The sequence below is a fragment of the Pagrus major genome, chromosome 17 (assembly GCF_040436345.1).
Source record: "Pagrus major chromosome 17, Pma_NU_1.0".
Lineage (NCBI taxonomy): Eukaryota > Metazoa > Chordata > Actinopteri > Spariformes > Sparidae > Pagrus > Pagrus major.
In genome coordinates this window covers 25,071,144-25,089,775 of record NC_133231.1, presented here as the reverse complement: position 1 = coordinate 25,089,775, position 18,632 = coordinate 25,071,144, and the positions used below count along the sequence as shown (strand labels likewise).

Here is an 18,632-nt window from a genome sequence, read left to right as displayed (position 1 = left end):
TTCACTGGATTCCCTACACTGAGAGCCCTATTTACAGATCTACAAACTTTCAAGCATGTAGTAGTCCCACAGGAGACCTTAGACAGCACATTTCACAGAAAGGAAATCTTTAAAAGAAATCTGCCCTGCCTGCTGCCTTCTGCACCATCAGCTTTTGAATCAACCAACAGTAATTGTGTCTTCAGCAGAATCAGGAGTCAAGCTTGACTCTCGCTGAGACAATCTTCTTACCTGGTGGATACAGAATGGAAGTTCAGAGAGTGAGACATGCTTTCAGATGTGTCGTATTATCACATTTTCCTACAAAAGATGTTGTAAATCTGTGGTTTGAAAGATAAATCTAACTCACCGGTAATGTTACTCTAGCTGCACCCCGTCACAGTTGTCTTTTGATTCTAACAGCCTGGAAATACAGAGAAGGTGAATTATTTAGATGTGAGACACAGCAGGAAGAGAGTCGTAATGCAGCTTCAAAACTTTGCTTGCTTTATTTAAACCTCACTGTTGTTTGTGAAGGAAATTTCACAAATAGCATGGCATTATCAAAGAAAAGTGACCCCAGGCGGTAGGTCAAAGGCTTGGAGATTAATCCTAAATTAAACATTAATAAATTAATAAAAGACAAATGACTCACTCTGCCTGAGCCTTGAGGGCTTTACGGGCCTCCCGAGCTTCGTGCTCCGCTGAAATCTTCTTGTAACAGTAGACCAGAATCACAATGAGCCACAGCTGCAGGACCACGATCAGCACGTACATCATTATCTCTGCGATCACCGCTGTCAGCTCCCGATTGGCTGGGAAAGAGGAACGGACAATGTGGCATTATAGAGGAAGCGTGTCCACCAGGGTTAAGACTGTGTTCTCTGTGCAGATGCTCAACAGACTTCTGAAGGTGAAGCTGCACTAAAGGTCAGAAAAGGTGGTTGGGACAAAGCCTGAACGGGCAGAGCCACAGTTGACTTCTGATAAAAATACGAGTTAAAGTAAAAATGTTTTTTCTTTCATTCATGACATGCATTCACAGCTGATCAACCACGGCTGAATTAAGATGCGAATGTCCTTGAACTGCAGTTAGACTGTGGCCACAAGAAAACTTCAACTTGACCCATACTTGCCAACCCTCACGATATTCCCAGGAGTCCCCCAATTTTCATTACACTCTTTGGATTTCTCCCGGGGTCACAATTCATAAATGTACTGATACTACTGACAGGTTGAAATCAGTCTTGTGATGCTGGGAAGGTGGCGTGTGATGACGCAAAATAAACATAATGGATATAGTGGAAATAGTTTCCCCTCAAATGCATTAAAACTAACGTAACAAGCCTGTTTTAAAAATGTAAGGAGTAGGAAGTACAGATATTTGTGTTAAAATGGAGGGAGGGACATTAAAAAGTCATCAGAAAAATAGATAGCCTACTCAAGTAAAGTACAGATACCTGAAAATCTACTTAAGTACAGCAACAAAGTATTTGTACTTTGTTACTTTCCACCTCTAGATTTGTATTTACGACAGTCGTGTTGCCCTCAGAGGGAAAAAAAATTGCTACCTAATGTGGCTTTAATGCATGTCTTGCTGATTTTACTTGTGTATTTTATTGAAGTAGGATTTTAAATGAAGTACTTTTACTTGTAACAGAGTACTTTTACATAGTTGTATAAGTACTGAGGGATCTGAGTGCTTCGTACCAGCCTTTTCTCAGGTGCACCCCACCTTACCTACAGCCACCACGCTGAGCTCCACCTCCTTCTCCACAGAGACGTGCTCATCGTACTGCGACAGGAAGAGGGTGCGGTGGATCTCGCAGAGGTACGTCCCCGTGTCATTGAAGGTGACGTTATGAATGTAAATGGCTCCTGTCTGAATGTCGCTGTTTAGCGTCCCATGCCACTCCAGGCGGTTGCTGAAATCTTCATGGAGGATGTTGGCACTGGGATAGTCATAGTGGAAAATCTGAGAGCAAGGAGGACAAAAAGGAAACAAATAGGATGATTTTAATATTCTTTTAATCCAGGAAAGGGTAGAGCATGTATATCTATCTGTAAGTGTCCTGCTCTAAAAATACCATTCAGTACTAGCAGTGGTGGAATGTAACTAAGTACATTTACCCAAGTTCTGTACTTAAAGGGTAATTTGACACATTAGTGTGTTAAACAGGTTTTGGGGAGAACCACTACATATATGTAAAAAGTAGTTTAAAGGAGGATAAATTGCCTCTAGTCACTCAGTGGATAAAGTGAGTTAAATGTTTTTTGTTCTTTATACATATGAATATTAATATGAATCAGAAACACTAAAGTTAGTAAATAAAACAAAGTAAATATGTTTTTCTTATATTTAATGACGGACTGCAGACTCCAAAATAAAGTCCCTTTCAATCACAAACCCTGACCAGATTTAAATGGGCACTGTGTAGTTTTGAAGAAAAAAATTCAAACTCAGAATTTTAATATTTACAATATTAATGAGTTAATAATACAAAATCAGAAATATTTATTTTTTGGATTTCTGTTTGTCGCTAGAAAGGTGGCAGGGTCCACCTAATATAAACAAGTTTGTTAAATCAGTTTATTCAGTCATGAAAATGCAGAGACACTCACATGTCTGAACTCCTCCTCTCCCGGCGGTTTGAAGTGCCAGTCCACGGTGGCTCGGGCTGACACCTCCTCTCTTCTTTTGCAGGAGATGCAGCCCAGCAGGAATCCTTCTCCTGCCACGGCTTCAGTCAGGGAGTCCACCTCCGAACAGCCACTGTGACACTGGGACACTGCGAGAGGAAAACAGAGAGGGGAAGGAAGAGAAGAAGAGGAGAGGAGAGGAGAGGAGAGCTTTCAGTATTGTGCATTTGTTAAACATGTATGCTGCATATGTGTTTTTTAACATAATGAAGGTTTAAGAATGATTTCTGTTTAAAGATCTTAGGAGGCAGGTTTATTTGTGTTGCACCTTTCAGCAACAAAGCAATTAAAAATGCTTTACATGGGACATACAATGGCATTAAGACTTTGGGATGATTCATCAGCCACAATAACTAGTTTTGGATATAATTCATGTGTCACAGTAATAACAGATTTCTTTTTCTCTGATGAGGTTCTGATGAAGTTAAAGGGCTGGTCCTCAATTTTGAGGTTTTCTGCTACTTTACACTTCTACTCCACTACGTTTTGGAGGCAGATATTGTACTTTTTACTCCATTACTTTAATGTGATAACTTAAGTTACTAGTTGCTTTGCAGATTGCATCAGAGCGAGAGTGACATACTTTTAATTTAATTGATTTTATCAGCAATCGAATGGAGACCGAGACAAGACTGAGCTAAAATGAAGTCGATTCCAAGGTGAGACCGAGACCTTCAAAAACAGACCGATCTCCAGTACTGCAACACCACAGACTTAGAGTTTATTTAATGTAACACTTAAAAATTTATATCCAAGAACATGTGAATTACGCCCAGCTATGACACTCTTATTAAGTGCTTTGTGAAAGGCAGGTACAGTGGACGTATCAAGAATGTTTATGATTTACTTTAAAATAAAAGTTTATATATTCACATATCTATTACGACATTTTCACATTTAAGAGTTTTTACAATTAAAAATGAATGTACACTGATCAGATGTAACCACTCATCTGTTTAAAAATGTGTTTAGTAATTTGTTTATAGTTAATTCATGAGGTCCCTGACAGTGATTCAAATAGCCCTATTTTTTTATTCTGAGAACTGTATTTCATGAGAAATCACTGAGGACTCGGAGAAGAAAGAAGAAAAACTTTCTTTAAAACATGCAACTTCACCACCAACATCAAAATCAAAGGTACAGAAATGAAAGATTTTGGACTTACCGAAAAAACTGAGGACAACTAAAAGAGACAAGTGGCTTATCATTTCTGCTGGAGCAACTTACGGCCAGATGTTGAAGAAATTACTGAGCTTTCCTTGACGTAAACCTGCGGAGATATATCTGCAGCGATTAAGCTGACATTACTGACATAACGCCTGTTGATTCCTGATTAATCCCATGTCCTTCATCACAAACATGCCGCCCTTAAATCCAGACTGTCAGTCCATTAGTTCAACAAACCTCCATTTCACATGAGCCAAAAAAGACTAAAAGCCTCAGAACACAGAATGTGTACGACAAAAACTTGACTCAAAGTTTCTGCTTAGTACTTTTAAATCTCCCCTGCAGTCCCGTCTGACTTTAAGGCAGCTAAATTTAGAGTGTGTGAATCCAGGAGAGTTGGACGTTGTAAGCGTTGAAAGCCGGCAGGAAACCTGAGATGATGAGACCTGATCCATAACCACACAGCATGACTGTCTGAAGCAAGACTGCAGCCATGTTTCCTCTGATTTACGAAGTTGGCTCAATGGAAGACTTTCTTTGTTTTATTCGTGTTGCATTACTGTAAAAGTTTTCTGATCTGTTATGAGTGTATATCTTAAAATCATACTGTTGTATATAGTGGCTTTTATATTCGTTCTTTAATAAAAAGAGAGCAGCAGGTCTGGCATGCAAAAACAAGAGCTGACATGTTTTGTTAAGCAAATCCTTTCAGACAAACACACGCTTACAGCGGAGCTTAAAGGGATAGCTATACATATGTTTGTTTTAATGCAATACGACTCTTCGTCTGTAAATAAACGCTCTGCTCTCCTGCCCCTCTCCACAGGTCAGAGGTCAGCTACAGAACCCCGCTTAATTATACAAATGTAAGTTACATTTTATGGTCTGTTTCCTTGTCGGCTTCTTGGTTTTTCCTTTCATCCACCCCAATTATAATCTATTATCCCTGTACATTATGTGCTAAACTGACGATTGACATTCCTTATTATTCCTTCTGTATCGCTCCTGTTTTATGAACCATACACGGTATTTGCATGAATTTGTTGTTCTGTTATTTTCCTCTCGATATGAAGGTGTGTTGCTGCAAACTATGCTCATAAATGATAAATCAGTAAATCATTTACCCTCTCATTTCACACACTTCCCTCTTGTTCAGATAATAAATCTAGAAAAGGCCACATTTTCCTCTCTTCTTATCGGTTTTGGTCTGTCATCGAGGGTCTGAGAGCCAATCAATGCCAGTCGGGTCCGTCAGAAAAACAAGGCAACTAAAGTCAAGGCTGACAAAACAGATGGTGACTGAAGGCCTCAACTTGCGCGCTGACCAGAGCGACAAAGAACATCCACGTGGTCGCTACAGCCAGCGTGTTGACGTGATGAATGCAATGAGTTGTTTCTTTTTCCTTTTAAAGGGGAATGCCTTGTCACATGTCAAGTGGAATTAAACATGTCCCACGTTGAGGTCGTACAAACAAGAGAAGATATACAGTGTACAGGGGAAGATAGATAGGATATAAGCTGTGCTGTGCTGCATGTGTGTGTGTGTGTGCGTTTGAGGTCAGGGTTGTTGTCATGTGATGTAACCAGATGACACATTGAAGCATTGAGCTCTTGATAAGGGTCCTTGCCTCTTTTAACCTTGTGACAGCCCGTGAATGATAATGACAATAAAAAAATCAGCAAGAGCAATCTTGAACATTACACACATGTGACGAGGAGAGGGTGAGAGAAAGACCTTGGGGTGACACACACACACGGGGGGGACACTTCAAGGAAATGTTGACATATGATAAACCCTGTGTGAGTGTGTGTGTGTGTGTGTGTGCGCTCTCTGTACACACGCATTTACACAGTAAGTGACACACCTCCTTTCTAGCTCTGCTGGTGATGTTTTTTTATTTTTAGCGCAGGTCGAGTTTCCAGTCCCCCGATTCAGCAGCCAGAGGCGCACAGCAACACAACTCCCTGTTTCCTGGAGCAGTTTCTCGCCGGGCTGCATATGTAACACAGACCTCGGCTCTCTGTTTTGAAGAGGAGCCACCGAAGTGTTGATTGCAGGAGGCGGTCACAGGGGGTGAGAAGGCAGAGGATGCCTGGTAAACCTATGGAGAATTTAAAAATTGCCAAGTCATTGTGATGCTGTGCCATTGAACTGAAAGGATAGAAAAGCAATTGCTGGCTGAAGATTGAAACTGAAAGACAGGTAAGGGCAAACTCATTACAGTTAAACGTGCGGATTTCCAGGATAGGCCTATATGTTGTTGAATAATTTATATTCCTTTAACAAAAAGTTAAATGATAACTCTGACTTTGTTTCCATCAGGGCTGTAAATGTATCCGTTTACAGCTTCTGAAGTTTAGTTGTTTCAGTGTGATGACATCTGCCCTCATGTGTATTTTAAAAAAAGTCTGGTGTATTGAGCGCTCAACAACATTATGGAAATAAGATTGAAACATGCAAATGAGATGAAAGTTGAAGTAGTACTTCCTACAGTACTACACTAAAACAGTTGGGTTCTTTTCAGATATCGTTGATGTAACTGGATGTTGTTCAGACAATAAGTGTTTGTTTGTTTGTTTATTTTTTTTTTATAAAAAACAAACAAACATTTGAATTCTAGTCAGAATCTCAAATTCCAAATATCAAACTAAATTTTGCCGACTTTTGCATAAAATATATACTAGACATTTTGCTTATTTAATTTTGAGGTGACATTGCAGCCATTAAAATTATGGCCATCCTCAGTTTTAGTATATTTCTTAATATAAGCATCACATAGAATAAAAGATGTGTATTGAACAAGCGGATACTTAATTAAAAGGGACATTCAGGGCTCAGGAGGTTAAATCCACCAGAGCTTTAGGAAACTTTGATGGATAGTTTTCACATTAAATATATTTTCTATTAATCCTAAAAAATACAATACATTTTTAAATGATTAAAAAATGAATCATGAATAAAAATAATCGTATAATAGTACATTTTGAACCGACACTGCCCGGCCAAAAAAAAAAAAAAAAAAAAAAAAGAGTCCACACTCTAATATTTCGTTGGTCCGCCTTCAGCTTTTTATTACAGCATGCATTCTCCATGGCAACTTTTGATAAGCTTATGCAATGTCACAACATTTATTTCTGTCCAGAGTTGCATTAATTTTTCGCTAAGATCTTGTATTGATGATGGGAGAGTCGGGCTGCTGCGTCAAGTCTTCTCCAGCACACCCCAGAGATTCTCAATGGGGTCTGGACTCTGTGGTGGCCAATCCATGTGATAAAATAATGTCTCATGCTCCCTGAACCACTCTCTCACAATTTGAGCCCGATGAATTGTGGCATTGTCATCTTGGAATATGCCCGTGCCATCAGAGAAGAAAAAATCCATTGATGGAAAAACCTGGACATTCAGTATATTCAGGTAGTCAGCTGACCACATTTTTTTTGGGCACATTACATTGCTGAACCTAGACCTGACCAACTGAAGCAACCACGGGTCCCATCACTCTGGAAAAGGGTAAATCCAGACTCATCAGACCACATTACCTTTTTCCATTGCTCCAGAGTCCAATCTTTATGCTCCCTAGCAAATTGAAGCCTTTTTCCAATTAGCCTCAGCAATGTCCTTAGTTGTTTTCTTTGCTTGATGCAGGCTAATAATTTAACCCTTCTGAAACATCTTTTCCACGACCACAGGATATGTCTTCAGACATGTCTGTTTAAGAAACGAGAAGCTACTCGCTGCATCAGTTAGGGTTAAATAACTTGTTGCCAGCTGAAACACATTAATCACTGCAGTAATTATCCAAAGAAAGGCTCTTACCCATTTGCTTAGTTAAATCCAGGTGGTGACTTTTTTTTTTTTTTTGGCCAGGCAGTGTATGTTAATATCTGTACATTCATGCATCATTTTAACACAAAGTATCTTGTCAATGTGTGTTTTTTTTTGTTGGTTTTCATCTTCAGACAAGGTGACCAGTCATTGGCCCTGTATGTGTCCTGCAGGAGAAGATATCCAGTCCTGTAATAGTTCATGAGAACATCTGAAGTGATGCTGCTGCAGGAGGCAAAGGGTGAGATGAATGTGCACCTTTGCCATACACACATACTGTCTTTTTGTTGCTGCTAAGTTCCATGATGATTGCCTTCATTATTTTTAAATTAATCTATGCTTAATAAAGACTCACACACACCCCACATGCAGTTTTACAGCAGTTTAGTGAGGTTACTGATAAGCATTTGTTTACAAATGACTGCACTCAACCTTGTTATCCACAAGGGGTCGCTATGCTTCTGTCCATTCATTTTGGTCATACAACACCTCCCTTCAAATTAACTCTGAAATGATGCCAAATCTGTGGTTTTACCTGTATTTGTTGGCCATGGTGCACTGAGGAAACCTGCTATGGTGGTTTGTGCAACAAAAATCACCCTCGATCACTGCCTCGTTTGTTTTCTCCGCAATAAAAACATCTTAATTGTGACAAAAGGCACAGCTAATACAGGCAAGGTGGAAGATGTGTCTTAAGTTAATGAGGAGATTTAAGTTTGATGAAGGTTAAAACGGGTTTTCGATGGTTTTTGCTCGCCTCGTGTGAACAGCACTCGTCTTCTTCTCTCGCCACATCCTCTGAACAGTTATTTTTCCGGACTGTACCACAAAGTTTGTAGTGGGGGTGTTCGTCTGCTTTTGCTGGTGGCTGTGTATGTTAAGTTGTGCACTACTATACGTAAATTTAAAATGTCTCGTATGTATTTCATAGAAATATTGGTGTGTTTATGCCTTGTTCAAAATACGTAAAGGGGATAACACTTTTCTTGGTGAGACTTCTCGTAATCTCCCCCCCCTCCACTGCGTGCTAAGTTAATCGCCCGACTGGCTGACTTCGTTCCTTTTCACTTTTCGACAATAAACTGAGTGTTACTTTACAACCAAGTTAGTCCGCTACTAATGCTAAGCTAACTTTGGTCGTTAGCTCTCACTTTAGTTTAGTAACGGTGTTGTATACCGGGGTGCTTTTTTTTAAAAGCGAAAATGGAAGGCGTCGGCGTACTAGTACTACTTTCTCTGCCGAAAATTAAAGCCTGCTAGCCAGATAGTCATCTTTTTGTGAGCTGTCGGCCTTCAGAGGTCGGTGGTGGTGGTGGTGGTGGGGGCAACGTTAGCTAAACTTGGTTAGCTGGCTAAAGGCTAACTGTTAGCTGAAGCCGGCAGATGCGTCTTTACGCTACTAAGCATGTTGATGTGTTCCTGTGAAAAAGTGGATTTTAACATTACTCCCCGCACCGTCGCTCGGCTTGTTTTCGAGGCCGAGCAGGATAACAGAAACGGAGGAAACTCATCCAATGGGAGGTAGGAGCTCCAGCTGAAGCCTCCCCAGGCTGCAGCTTTTGTCTGTGCAATGTTATTAAACGTCAGCCGACTTGTTTTCTGAAGAAGTTACCCTTTTGTCCTTGGGTGTTTGACCACACACAATATCATGTCAACAGGTATCAGTGGTTGTGCTGTGTTTCTCAAGTCAAAATGAACAGAGCATCAACAAAGTGGAGGGATAAACTATATATATATTAACGTACAGGCTGTTCCTGAACACTTGCATCACGCTGCTAACACATTAGTGTTGTGCATCTGAGAGGTCTGTGGTCTGTCCAGATATAGATGGATATATACATGCTGGTTGGTGTGTAATGCTGTATGATGATGGTATGAGATGGCGTGGGTTTTATGGCAAAAAGATCAAGCTTGTGTGGACCAAAGAGTGAAGGCTGCACGGGGGATTATGGTGGATTACTCTGGACAAACAAGTCTGTGCCAAGATTGTTCTTGTTCAAACAGATCACAGCAAATACTGTCAGACGTGCTCAGGCCCTTGCCTTGGAAGTGCCTGCTTTGAAGGCAAACAATGGAGTGACACACATACACAACCCTTCCCAGTTGGAGGACACATCTGCTGTATGTTTTCATGTAGTTATGACCTTGGTAGCCTATAGTGGCAATTAGACCTTGTAAATGTCTGTATGAAGTATGTATGTATGTATGTATGTCAAAGCATGTTGTTTATGTCTGCTACAGTGTCTGGTAGGGGCTGGAGAGAGTGTGTGTTTGTTATTTCTGGGTAGTTTAAGGATCAGCTGTGGTTTTTGTAAGTAAAGGTTTTGAAATGCTGGCATTTTTGATTTTCTTGCAACAAACACAAGGCTAAAGTTTCTCTTGGTGTCTGTTAATGTCCACTGATTTCTGGCAGTCAGTCCCATGTTCACCCAGTTTTGGCGATTTCTGAGTCACTTGAAGGGAGAAAATCCTAAATAATGTTGCTGAAACAGTAAACAAGTCTCCAAACCTTGACAAAAGAATGCATGTAACATACACTACCCCACCATAAATAAATCCAATTGATCTGTCTTCTAACGGGAACAGTTCATTGCAAAGCATCATCATATGATACCTCATATTCCCAGAACTGGCAGAGCAGAGCGTATCAAAGACCAGACAGAAATAGTCCGAGTCTTGCAATCATTTGTTTTCGTGGGAAGGTTTATAGATTTATATTCCAGGAAAAAACATTGTAGAGAAGTGGTAGTCAGATGTAGGCCAGACTTTTGAACGCAAAGTTTCTCCTCTTTTCACTCCTCAGGTAGCTACTTCCAGACACAGATCTGTCTTTGTGTGAGACTTCATCTCTTGCAAAGATGAGCCCGATAATACAAAGGCAGCCTTGAAGTCTGCCAATGGTGGCACAGAGGAAGAGTACTGAAGAAAGCGACTGACACTGGACAGGAGGAAGGGGTGAAGCACATAAGCTAAACACAGACAAGGGGTGATAGAGCATTATATTCACTCTTTGCCTGCATATATACAGGCTGGACCAGTGGAAATGGATGGCTGACAAAGTAAGAAGGCCTGTGAAATTATCTGACAGGCCTCCTCCGAGCTTCATCACTCACTGCTGCATTGTTCTTGACTGTAAAGGAAGACCTGCACCACTGTTACCTTGTGAACTGTTCTGTGGTCAACACTTTTTTTTTCTTGCCTAACGTGATGACACTACCTTAAGTTCATAGGAAATAATGGAAAACACTGAGTTATCTTGAATTCTGGGTAGTGTTGCTTAATAAATTGATCGTTATTTAGCAACACTAAGTTGAATTGCACAAAGGGAGTGCTTGATGTTTTCACCCATCCTGTTTCTAAACCACACCAAACACGAGCATGACAGGAACATCTCAGTCAGTCATGGGTCAACTCTAGAGATGCAACAGGTCGTCGTTGGTTTCCTTGACTTGACTGGAAGAGTAAATTAAGCCCTGGAAAGCTCCAAAGATGACTATGTCCTCTCCTGTGGGACCAGAAGCTATCACTCTGGCTCAGCCCATCCCCGTCCCAACGCTGACTGTTCTGCCGCCATCCTCAGATACAGAGTCCTGGTCCCGCTCACCCAGCCCCAGACCGTCACGCTCAGGCCGCCACAGTCGATTCCATCGCAGCAGGACCCGAACCAAAAAACGAAACGAGGAAGAGCAAGGCTGCACTCCTAAGCGACAATGGGGTAAAAAAACACAAATTGTAATAGAAGAGACTGTGGTGAAGGGCAGACAACGGAGCCCCTCGCCCTCCCCCTCTGTGGCCAGTCAGGTGGAGGGGGACGAGCAAGGTCAGGACAGCCCTTCACAGGACCTCCTCCTGCCACCGTCTCGCTCCTGGTCTCGTAGTCCCTCTCCCAGCAGGCGCTCCCGTTGGTCCCTCAGGAGCCTGCTCAGCAGAGACTCTGACTGGGACAGCTGCAGGTTAGTGTGATGGATTCATCCCAAATCACCAGCCAGTGAGTTAAAAAAAATACGATTTAAATATTTACTCTTTGTTTATTTACTCCCTCATGAGCATGGGCCCAAACTTAAGTGTTTATCTTCATTCAGTCAGTTGACACTCTGCAAATGGGCTCACTTATCTTACAGCAAAAGCGCCACATAAGGTTCAGTGGCTTAGAACAGAGCGTCTACACCGTCAGCACTATCTTTGACTGTCTCATGTGTATTCTGCTCTTACAGCGCTGTTAAACCTCAGCCAATTTGCATTCAAGCCTGCTGAGGCCAGATTTGCCTGCAATGACTGACTGGAAAGAGTAGCCTCTCATTTGTGCATGCTTGTGGATAATAAAAAGGCCTTACATCTGAAAGATTTACGCTCAGTCGACTTTTCTCGAGTGGCACACCAGGTCAACTATTTCGGAAGAGGGTGGAGTTAATTAGCTAATGGCTAAAACTAGTGAGGACAGATCATGCTGTTAAAATCCTGATTAAGTTGAGTGGATTCATCCTACACTGTGACGTCAAATAAAAAAAGCAGGCCAACACTCAGATTGTAGAATATCCAGCAAGAAAGGGCCTTGCTAACCTGGATTTAAAACTAAGAAAACAGACATTCTACATCTGACCTGACAGTGATAGGTACTTTCAAGAACAGTGTAAGCTCTAAACAAGTTAAACAGCAAGGTTATGTAAACTGTAAACAAATAAAATGAGACCGCTGTTGTGGCAGCAAGGAAAAACAGAGCTCGGTCAGTCACAAGGAGCTGGAGGCGGGGTTCATGCGCCATTTATCCTTCCTCTGAAGCATGACATCACTTTCAGCCAATGGGAGAGTGCTGTTAGTCTGATGATGTCATGTGAGTCCAATCAGAGGATGTGCTGGGCAGCACTGCAGTGGGCTACAGAGGGCACGCAGAGGGTGATTCTCTCCTGTGCTCCATATGAACAGCTGCGTCCTTGTCTCCTTCATTTACACATCATTTTATTGACCCAGTTGTGTTGTTTTGCTGGATGTCAGTGAAACTCATCCAGGTCTGAGTTATGACCCGTACAATAATGGTTTGACAAAGGCCTTTTACAGTGAAAGACATGTATTTCTAAAGCTTCAAAAGCAAGTAAAAGATTTAGGTTTAAACAATGTGAGGTGAATCCTACAACTTTTTTTTTTGAATAATGCTGCAGCAAACAAATTTGAAGGGTTATATATACAATTCAGATAAACTAGGGATATGCACTATATCGATATTATGTTTTGATGGTTATATGAGACTGTATATCGTCTTAGATTTTTGGAAATCATTAAATCAAGATATGGCATTAGTGTTGTCTTCTCCTAGTACTTGTCTTTCTCCACTTAGTCATTATCTCCACATTACTGATGATTATCAAACATCTCACTGTGTTAATATTTTGGGAAAGTACTGATAGTCAATCCTACAATACTGTGGCAATATCAATATCAAGGTATTTTATTTTGTCACCCAGTTCAAGCATTTATGAAATGCTGTTACGGAGATTTCAAAATATTGAGATACATATCCTGTATTGTGATACCACCTAAAAATAATAAACATTATTTTGAGGCCATAAAAGAAATAAATAACTATTCTTACAAATGTTGATGAAGGTTCTCAGTCATCCAGGTCATGGTAAATCTAGGTTCTTTATCGTAGGCAACTGGACTTGTTTTAGTCTTTCTTACAAAACAAATGCGTTCTTCACCACACTAAAGAAATTCCTAGTTGACTTGTCAAAGTGTTTGTTCAGCATGCCAAACTCCACAAACACAATTGATTTGCCAAACAGTTTGGACAAGGCTGTAACATCTGCTTCAAATCTCATGTTATGGTGTTGGTCTTAAAGGTGTCAAAGTCTGAATGGAGTGGATATGCTGCAGTTTATCCTGTTAATACCCCAAAAGTTGACCTGCACATTTCATTGCAATAATATCAAAATCACAGAAGAAGCAATATTTTATTAAAGGTTAAATGTGTGACAAACGGCATCATAATGAAGTACTGTGGTGCTGCAAAGATGCTCTGACTGACAATCCTGTTCTCAAGATGTAAGAAAACAGCTTTGTTTGGTGCAGACCCCCAAAATGTCACAGCATCATGATTTTATCTGTCAAAATAATCGCAGTATGATTTCTTTTTTTTCCCATGTCATGCAGCCTGACCTTTAAGGCCTGCTAAGAAGTCTTCTTAGATATATAGCAAATTACTCCCTCACTCAGTCTTCATCCAGAATGAGTGTCCAGTGGACATGACTCAAAGGAGATGGATCAGTGATAGTATTCAGGGAGATTGCCAAAGATCAGAGATGCTATGCTTGTGTGGCTGTAGCTCCTAAACAAATGTCTAAAATAATTTTCCTGCAAATGTAGTAGTCTTGTTTACCTTTCCGCTTCCACCTAGGGCAGTTGAGGGATTTTAATGATGACATCTCATATTATTAGACCAAAATATCTCTCTTGACCTTGGAAAGAGGTGACAAATCTGCCAGTGCTAGCAGGACAAGGCCCCTGGCGAAAATAATGTAATAGCAGTTGCTGGAGCTGGGAGTATGCAGGGGATAAGTGATCTGCCGAGTTTATATGTCGATTGTTTTCTTTATAGAACGCAGGTCAATAAAGGCATAAATAAATAACGACGTCTGATGGATCCTTTACGATTTAAAGCTTCTCCTTTTCTGACTGCACTACTTGTTCCCAGCCTTTGAATGTTGTAGTTGAAAGAGTTTATTGGGGACAAATTTATACTTTTCATTGGCCTTTTAAATGTCTCAGTCACCAGATAAGTGAATGTAAAGTTGCCTTCAGTTTCTCTGCACAACTAGGTCAAATGCATTTTCTACAGTACAGCTGAAATGGCAAGTTCACATCTACAGAGTGAACTTGTTCCAAAAAAAAAAAAACATGTTAAATTGTCATAATATCAAATGATCACATGATAAGCTTTATAAATATGCAGAATCCTAATCTGAAGTTCTGATCTCTTATCATGTCTTTTGATCTTAAATGTTTCCTGTTTTAGTTGTGACAGAGTAGGACAGTTTTAGGCCTAGTATGAAGAGGGTAGGAGGACATATGTTGATAGGATTGTAGAAGTCTTGATTGAAATGGTCTGGGCCATTCTGACTTGTTATTGAAGACACAGCACCTTTTCATATGCAGGGTAATCAATGCAACTGTGTAATCAATCAGCACAAAGGTCAAATATTCAGCAGATGTCTTCATTTGTTCACTCTTGTATAATACATATAATTGTATACATTCACGTTCTGTACAAATGTACGCACACATTGTCAGAAACACCCGACTTAACCCAGAAAGTTTAGTTTGTCTTTAAAATATGTAAGTTAAATTGATATAATTATAATCTTTAGTACACACTGACCAGCTGACTGATTGTGATTGATTGTAACTGTGACCTCTCTCTTTGTGTAACACCATATTAGTGAAGCTTTGTGACTTTTCTGGGTTCGCATAATCTGCATTCGGTTTGTCTGTTCACATGTACTCAATCTAATTATAATTATTGATCCACTTTTGACAGTTGTTCAGTTCCTTTGACTGTTCCTGGTCTGGTATCCAGCACAGTTGTATCTACTTTGGATCCATTTTTAAAAATCAGCTTTTATAGCAATACTTACTGGTTTGTGTACCCTAGACTCTTTGGATTTCACACCATGTGTATGCCAGAAGCTCCTAATTAGCCCAAAGACATCGATTTGCACTGTCAAAGAAGTTAACTTGCGCTCCTCTGCTCTCTCTTGCTTTGTTGATATAGGAGATATTCTGTTGGCAGGAAGTAGCACATTAACATCTTGTCTTAAAGACCCACATCCTGTACATTTTCTCAGCTGTTCTTCTACGCTGTCTCTTTTCTCGCCCCTTTCTCAAAGTCCACCGCAGCCCATGAAACTCAGACATTGCTGTGGGCCATTGGTGAACCTCAGGAAAGCAGATTAAACAGAGGGAGACAGAATGGTGGAGATGTGGGCCTGGCTCAGCCCAGCGTGGATTATGATGTGGACTCTAATCCAGAGGGATGGACAGCGAGATTGAGGGTTAAGGGATTGCATGGGCTCTGGGCTTTGGCCAGGTGGATTCACTACAGGCAGCCATGGTCTCTATTTACAATGCTACTCATGTTTTTAGCCTGTTTTGTGTAGTAGGCGATGTGATGCTATACTTAAAGGAGTATTTTAGTGCTGCACAGATGGCCCTTGCGTCAAACTGGGCTATGCAGTGGTTCAGTTGCTTCAGTTGTTGGTTTGGTTGCTCAAGAGGTAGAAAACCACTGATGGGTGACATGCTGCGAGTTGAGCAGTGTTCGGTCCGTTTTGAAACCGGAAATGGTACATCAACCAGTTACTAAAAAGTATGTAGTGTGGTGATACAAAGATGGTTAAAGATCAGCAAAGTTTCAGATGAAAGCTGTTTAAACGCCTCCATCTGATATTGTGAAAGTATTTATCCCCAAAAATGGCGAACCTAACTTGAACTATTGATAATTATTAAGCTTAATTAATTTGCCAGTTACTTTCTTGATGGACTGTTGGCCTAAAATTTGTCAGTGACGGTTTCCTAGATGCAAAAGTGGTGTCTTTTAAATGGTTTGTTTTGTCTGACCAGCAATCCAAAATCCAAAGATGTTAAATTTACTATAATAGAGGACAAAGAAAGAAAACAAATAATCAAATTTGAGAAGTCCGAAGCATTATATTTTTGCCACTTTTGCTCAAAAATGACACACACCATGAATTGATGGAAATAGCTTGATTAATCCACAAATCTTTACTCGTGAGGTTGATCAATCCATCATTTAAAACACGTAGTACTTGTTTTGTTGGAAATGCTTCAGATGAGGGTTAATGATCAACTGTTTAATCACTGTCAAGAATTTAACCAATTGGAAATGTATTAACAGACTATCAGAGTTGGGCACAAATACCTCAAAAAGTATCTGGTTACAAATTACAAACACTTTATTATTAAATATATCAAAATAAAATGCAAAATACTGGTATGCGATACAAACTGATATGAATACATTTTAACCATTTAGTAGCATTGTTAGGCCAGTTATTTAATAGTGACAGACGAGAGCTATGCAACCATACAGCTAGCGGACGTATTAGCCGACTCTGCCTGTGCATCTGATAATGTTAGATAATTTTAAGTGTTTTAAAGGTGCAATATGTAAGAATTTTAGTTTACAAAATTAAAAATTAAGCTTAAATTAATAACAGAATGTGAGCAACAGGAGTTTTGATGTTATGTCATTGTTTTGCAGAGAATCTCTACTGAAGTTAGCATGCTAGCCAGCTAGCCTCGGTCCATTCATTCTCGTAAGGGCTCCTAGTCTGGACCACTAGCTGCATGGCTAACTGAGCTAACTAGCTAATGGCAGCCACAGTTATTTGTTTTAAGTATGAATTTAAAAGTCGGCCAATTGTTACATATCGCACCTTTTAACTCCAAATGTAGCCTACTCTAATTTTTACATAAAACATAGATCATGTCAGTGGTTTAAACGGGTTTCTAATGGAAACACGCCCAGCATATTTCATTTGTTATTAATGTCTCCACTGAATAAATAAATGTGCATCTCTACTTCAGATCCAGAATGAATGGGAATAATGAAGAAGCTAATTTTACTAACAGAAGAAGCACAGAGAGCCTGCAGAAGTCAGTATTTCACATGTGGAAGAAGGCGTTCATCACAAAGGCGACGCTTAGTAAATGTTGAAGGTACTGGACCCTCTGAATTCAGATAAAACCCCTCAGTTTGGACTCTTCCTGATCCGTATCGTTGCCCCCCACTTCAGCACCACCTCGCTGTAAAGAAAGCAAGGCCTCACTCAGCACATGGAGCCGACTCCTCCCTCCTCCCTCCTCCACCTCCCTCCTCCCTCCTCCCTACTCGCAAAGGGGATTACGGATGGACGCAGAGACTGCAGCCCGTTACCGGGTCCTGCAAGCGGCATAGGGAGCAGCGGTCCGTCCGGTACCTGGGTGTGAGGTGCAGGGGCGTCGGCCACGATGGGAAATTAACATCCTCCTACCGCGGGGACGGTGGACGGCGGACGATGGACGCATTTCTTCCCCCCGAGCTAAGCGACGAAAACGAGGCAGAATAGCGGACATACACCCCTGTAGCGTCTGGCTCGCTTCAGCTGCACAGACACACACACACACACCGGTGCCATATTGATACAACCGTGAACAGCAACGTGTGTGTGTGTGTTGTTTTTGTGGATATCGGTTGGATCGTAAACGCCTCATGACATGTTCGAGTAAGTGAAATTTAAAGAGTCTCTTCTCGTGTGATGAATAGCTCGTGCTGTGCAGTAATCTGTCCGTGCTGCTCGTGTACCGCTCGTGGAGGTTTGGTGTGGTCAAATGAGTCACAGCTTGCAAATCCCACCGATCATATGGGTGGGACAGGCGTAGTTTATGTCAAAAGCACAGGTGTGCAGTCTCCACGGTCTCGTATTAGCAGTGTAAACAGAAAGCTAACGGTGTGTTTATGTTCGTCCTGTCGGTGCTCAGTCGGTCACACTGTCTCATCTTGTTTCACTGATCATAACAGCCTGCATCATCCCCCCCCCCACACACACACACAGTCCAGTCCTTCTTATCTATAACGACTTGTGTAATTCCTCATGGCGACTGATGTTTCTTATGTGTTTGTCCAGTCACAGTAATGTTCCCGAGTGGATTGTTTTGGTTAGCCTGTGTATGCTAGCTGCCTATTAGCTGCTCTGTGTACGCTTCAGTGACTGGACTCGGAGAGGACAGTATTAAGGTTAATTACACCGGAGAGATAGCTGAAGGTTTGTGTTGTGCCTGGTTTGTACACTGGGGCTGACACAGATACTCATCACTCAGTGTCCTCCTGACCGCACACAAGCCCATTTACCATGACATTCCTGTTGTGCAGGTACATTTTAGATAATCATAACAGCATTTCTCCTCC

The 18,632-nt window shown here is 41.0% G+C and overlaps 2 protein-coding genes across 4 annotated transcripts in view; one reads left to right on the top strand and one right to left on the bottom strand.

The window, feature by feature from the left end:
• Nucleotides 1–347: 347 nt before the first annotated feature.
• LOC141011502 (sodium channel regulatory subunit beta-1) lies at nt 348–4,040 on the bottom strand. Its single transcript, XM_073484664.1, has 5 exons — nt 3,992–4,040; nt 2,602–2,768; nt 1,720–1,954; nt 635–794; nt 348–403 (listed from the first exon to the last, which is right to left on the bottom strand). Exons 1-5 carry the CDS (start codon nt 4,038–4,040, stop codon nt 358–360), a joined length of 657 nt encoding a protein of 218 aa, XP_073340765.1. The 3' UTR covers nt 348–357.
• Nucleotides 4,041–5,995: 1,955 nt separating this feature from the next.
• gramd1a (GRAM domain containing 1A) overlaps nt 5,996–18,632 on the top strand; it is a 38,622-nt gene continuing 25,985 nt past the window's right edge. The window contains exons 1-3 of one of the 3 annotated variants that reach the window (XM_073485633.1): nt 5,996–6,049; nt 7,807–7,913; nt 10,476–11,625. In XM_073485633.1, the coding sequence (XP_073341734.1) occupies nt 11,162–11,625 (464 nt within the window). In that variant the 5' untranslated portion in view covers nt 5,996–6,049; nt 7,807–7,913; nt 10,476–11,161. Of the gene's footprint in view, nt 6,050–7,806; nt 7,914–8,760; nt 9,194–10,475; nt 11,626–17,616; nt 17,950–18,632 lie in introns of those variants that run through there. The other 2 variants (XM_073485634.1, XM_073485635.1) reach the window with 2 other exon arrangements.

What these genes read in the sequence shown, in the direction of transcription:
- LOC141011502 (XM_073484664.1), bottom strand. Translation starts at nt 4,040, where the DNA reads ATGTTTGTGATGAAGGACATGGGATTAATCAGGAATCAACAGGCGTTA. An exon ending in GAGAGGAGGAGTTCAGACAT is followed by an intron (nt 1,955 to 2,601) that starts GTGAGTGTCTCT and finishes CCTTGCTCTCAG; the next exon opens with ATTTTCCACTATGACTATCC. An exon ending in GCTCAGCGTGGTGGCTGTAG is followed by an intron (nt 795 to 1,719) that starts GTAAGGTGGGGT and finishes CCTCTTTCCCAG; the next exon opens with CCAATCGGGAGCTGACAGCG.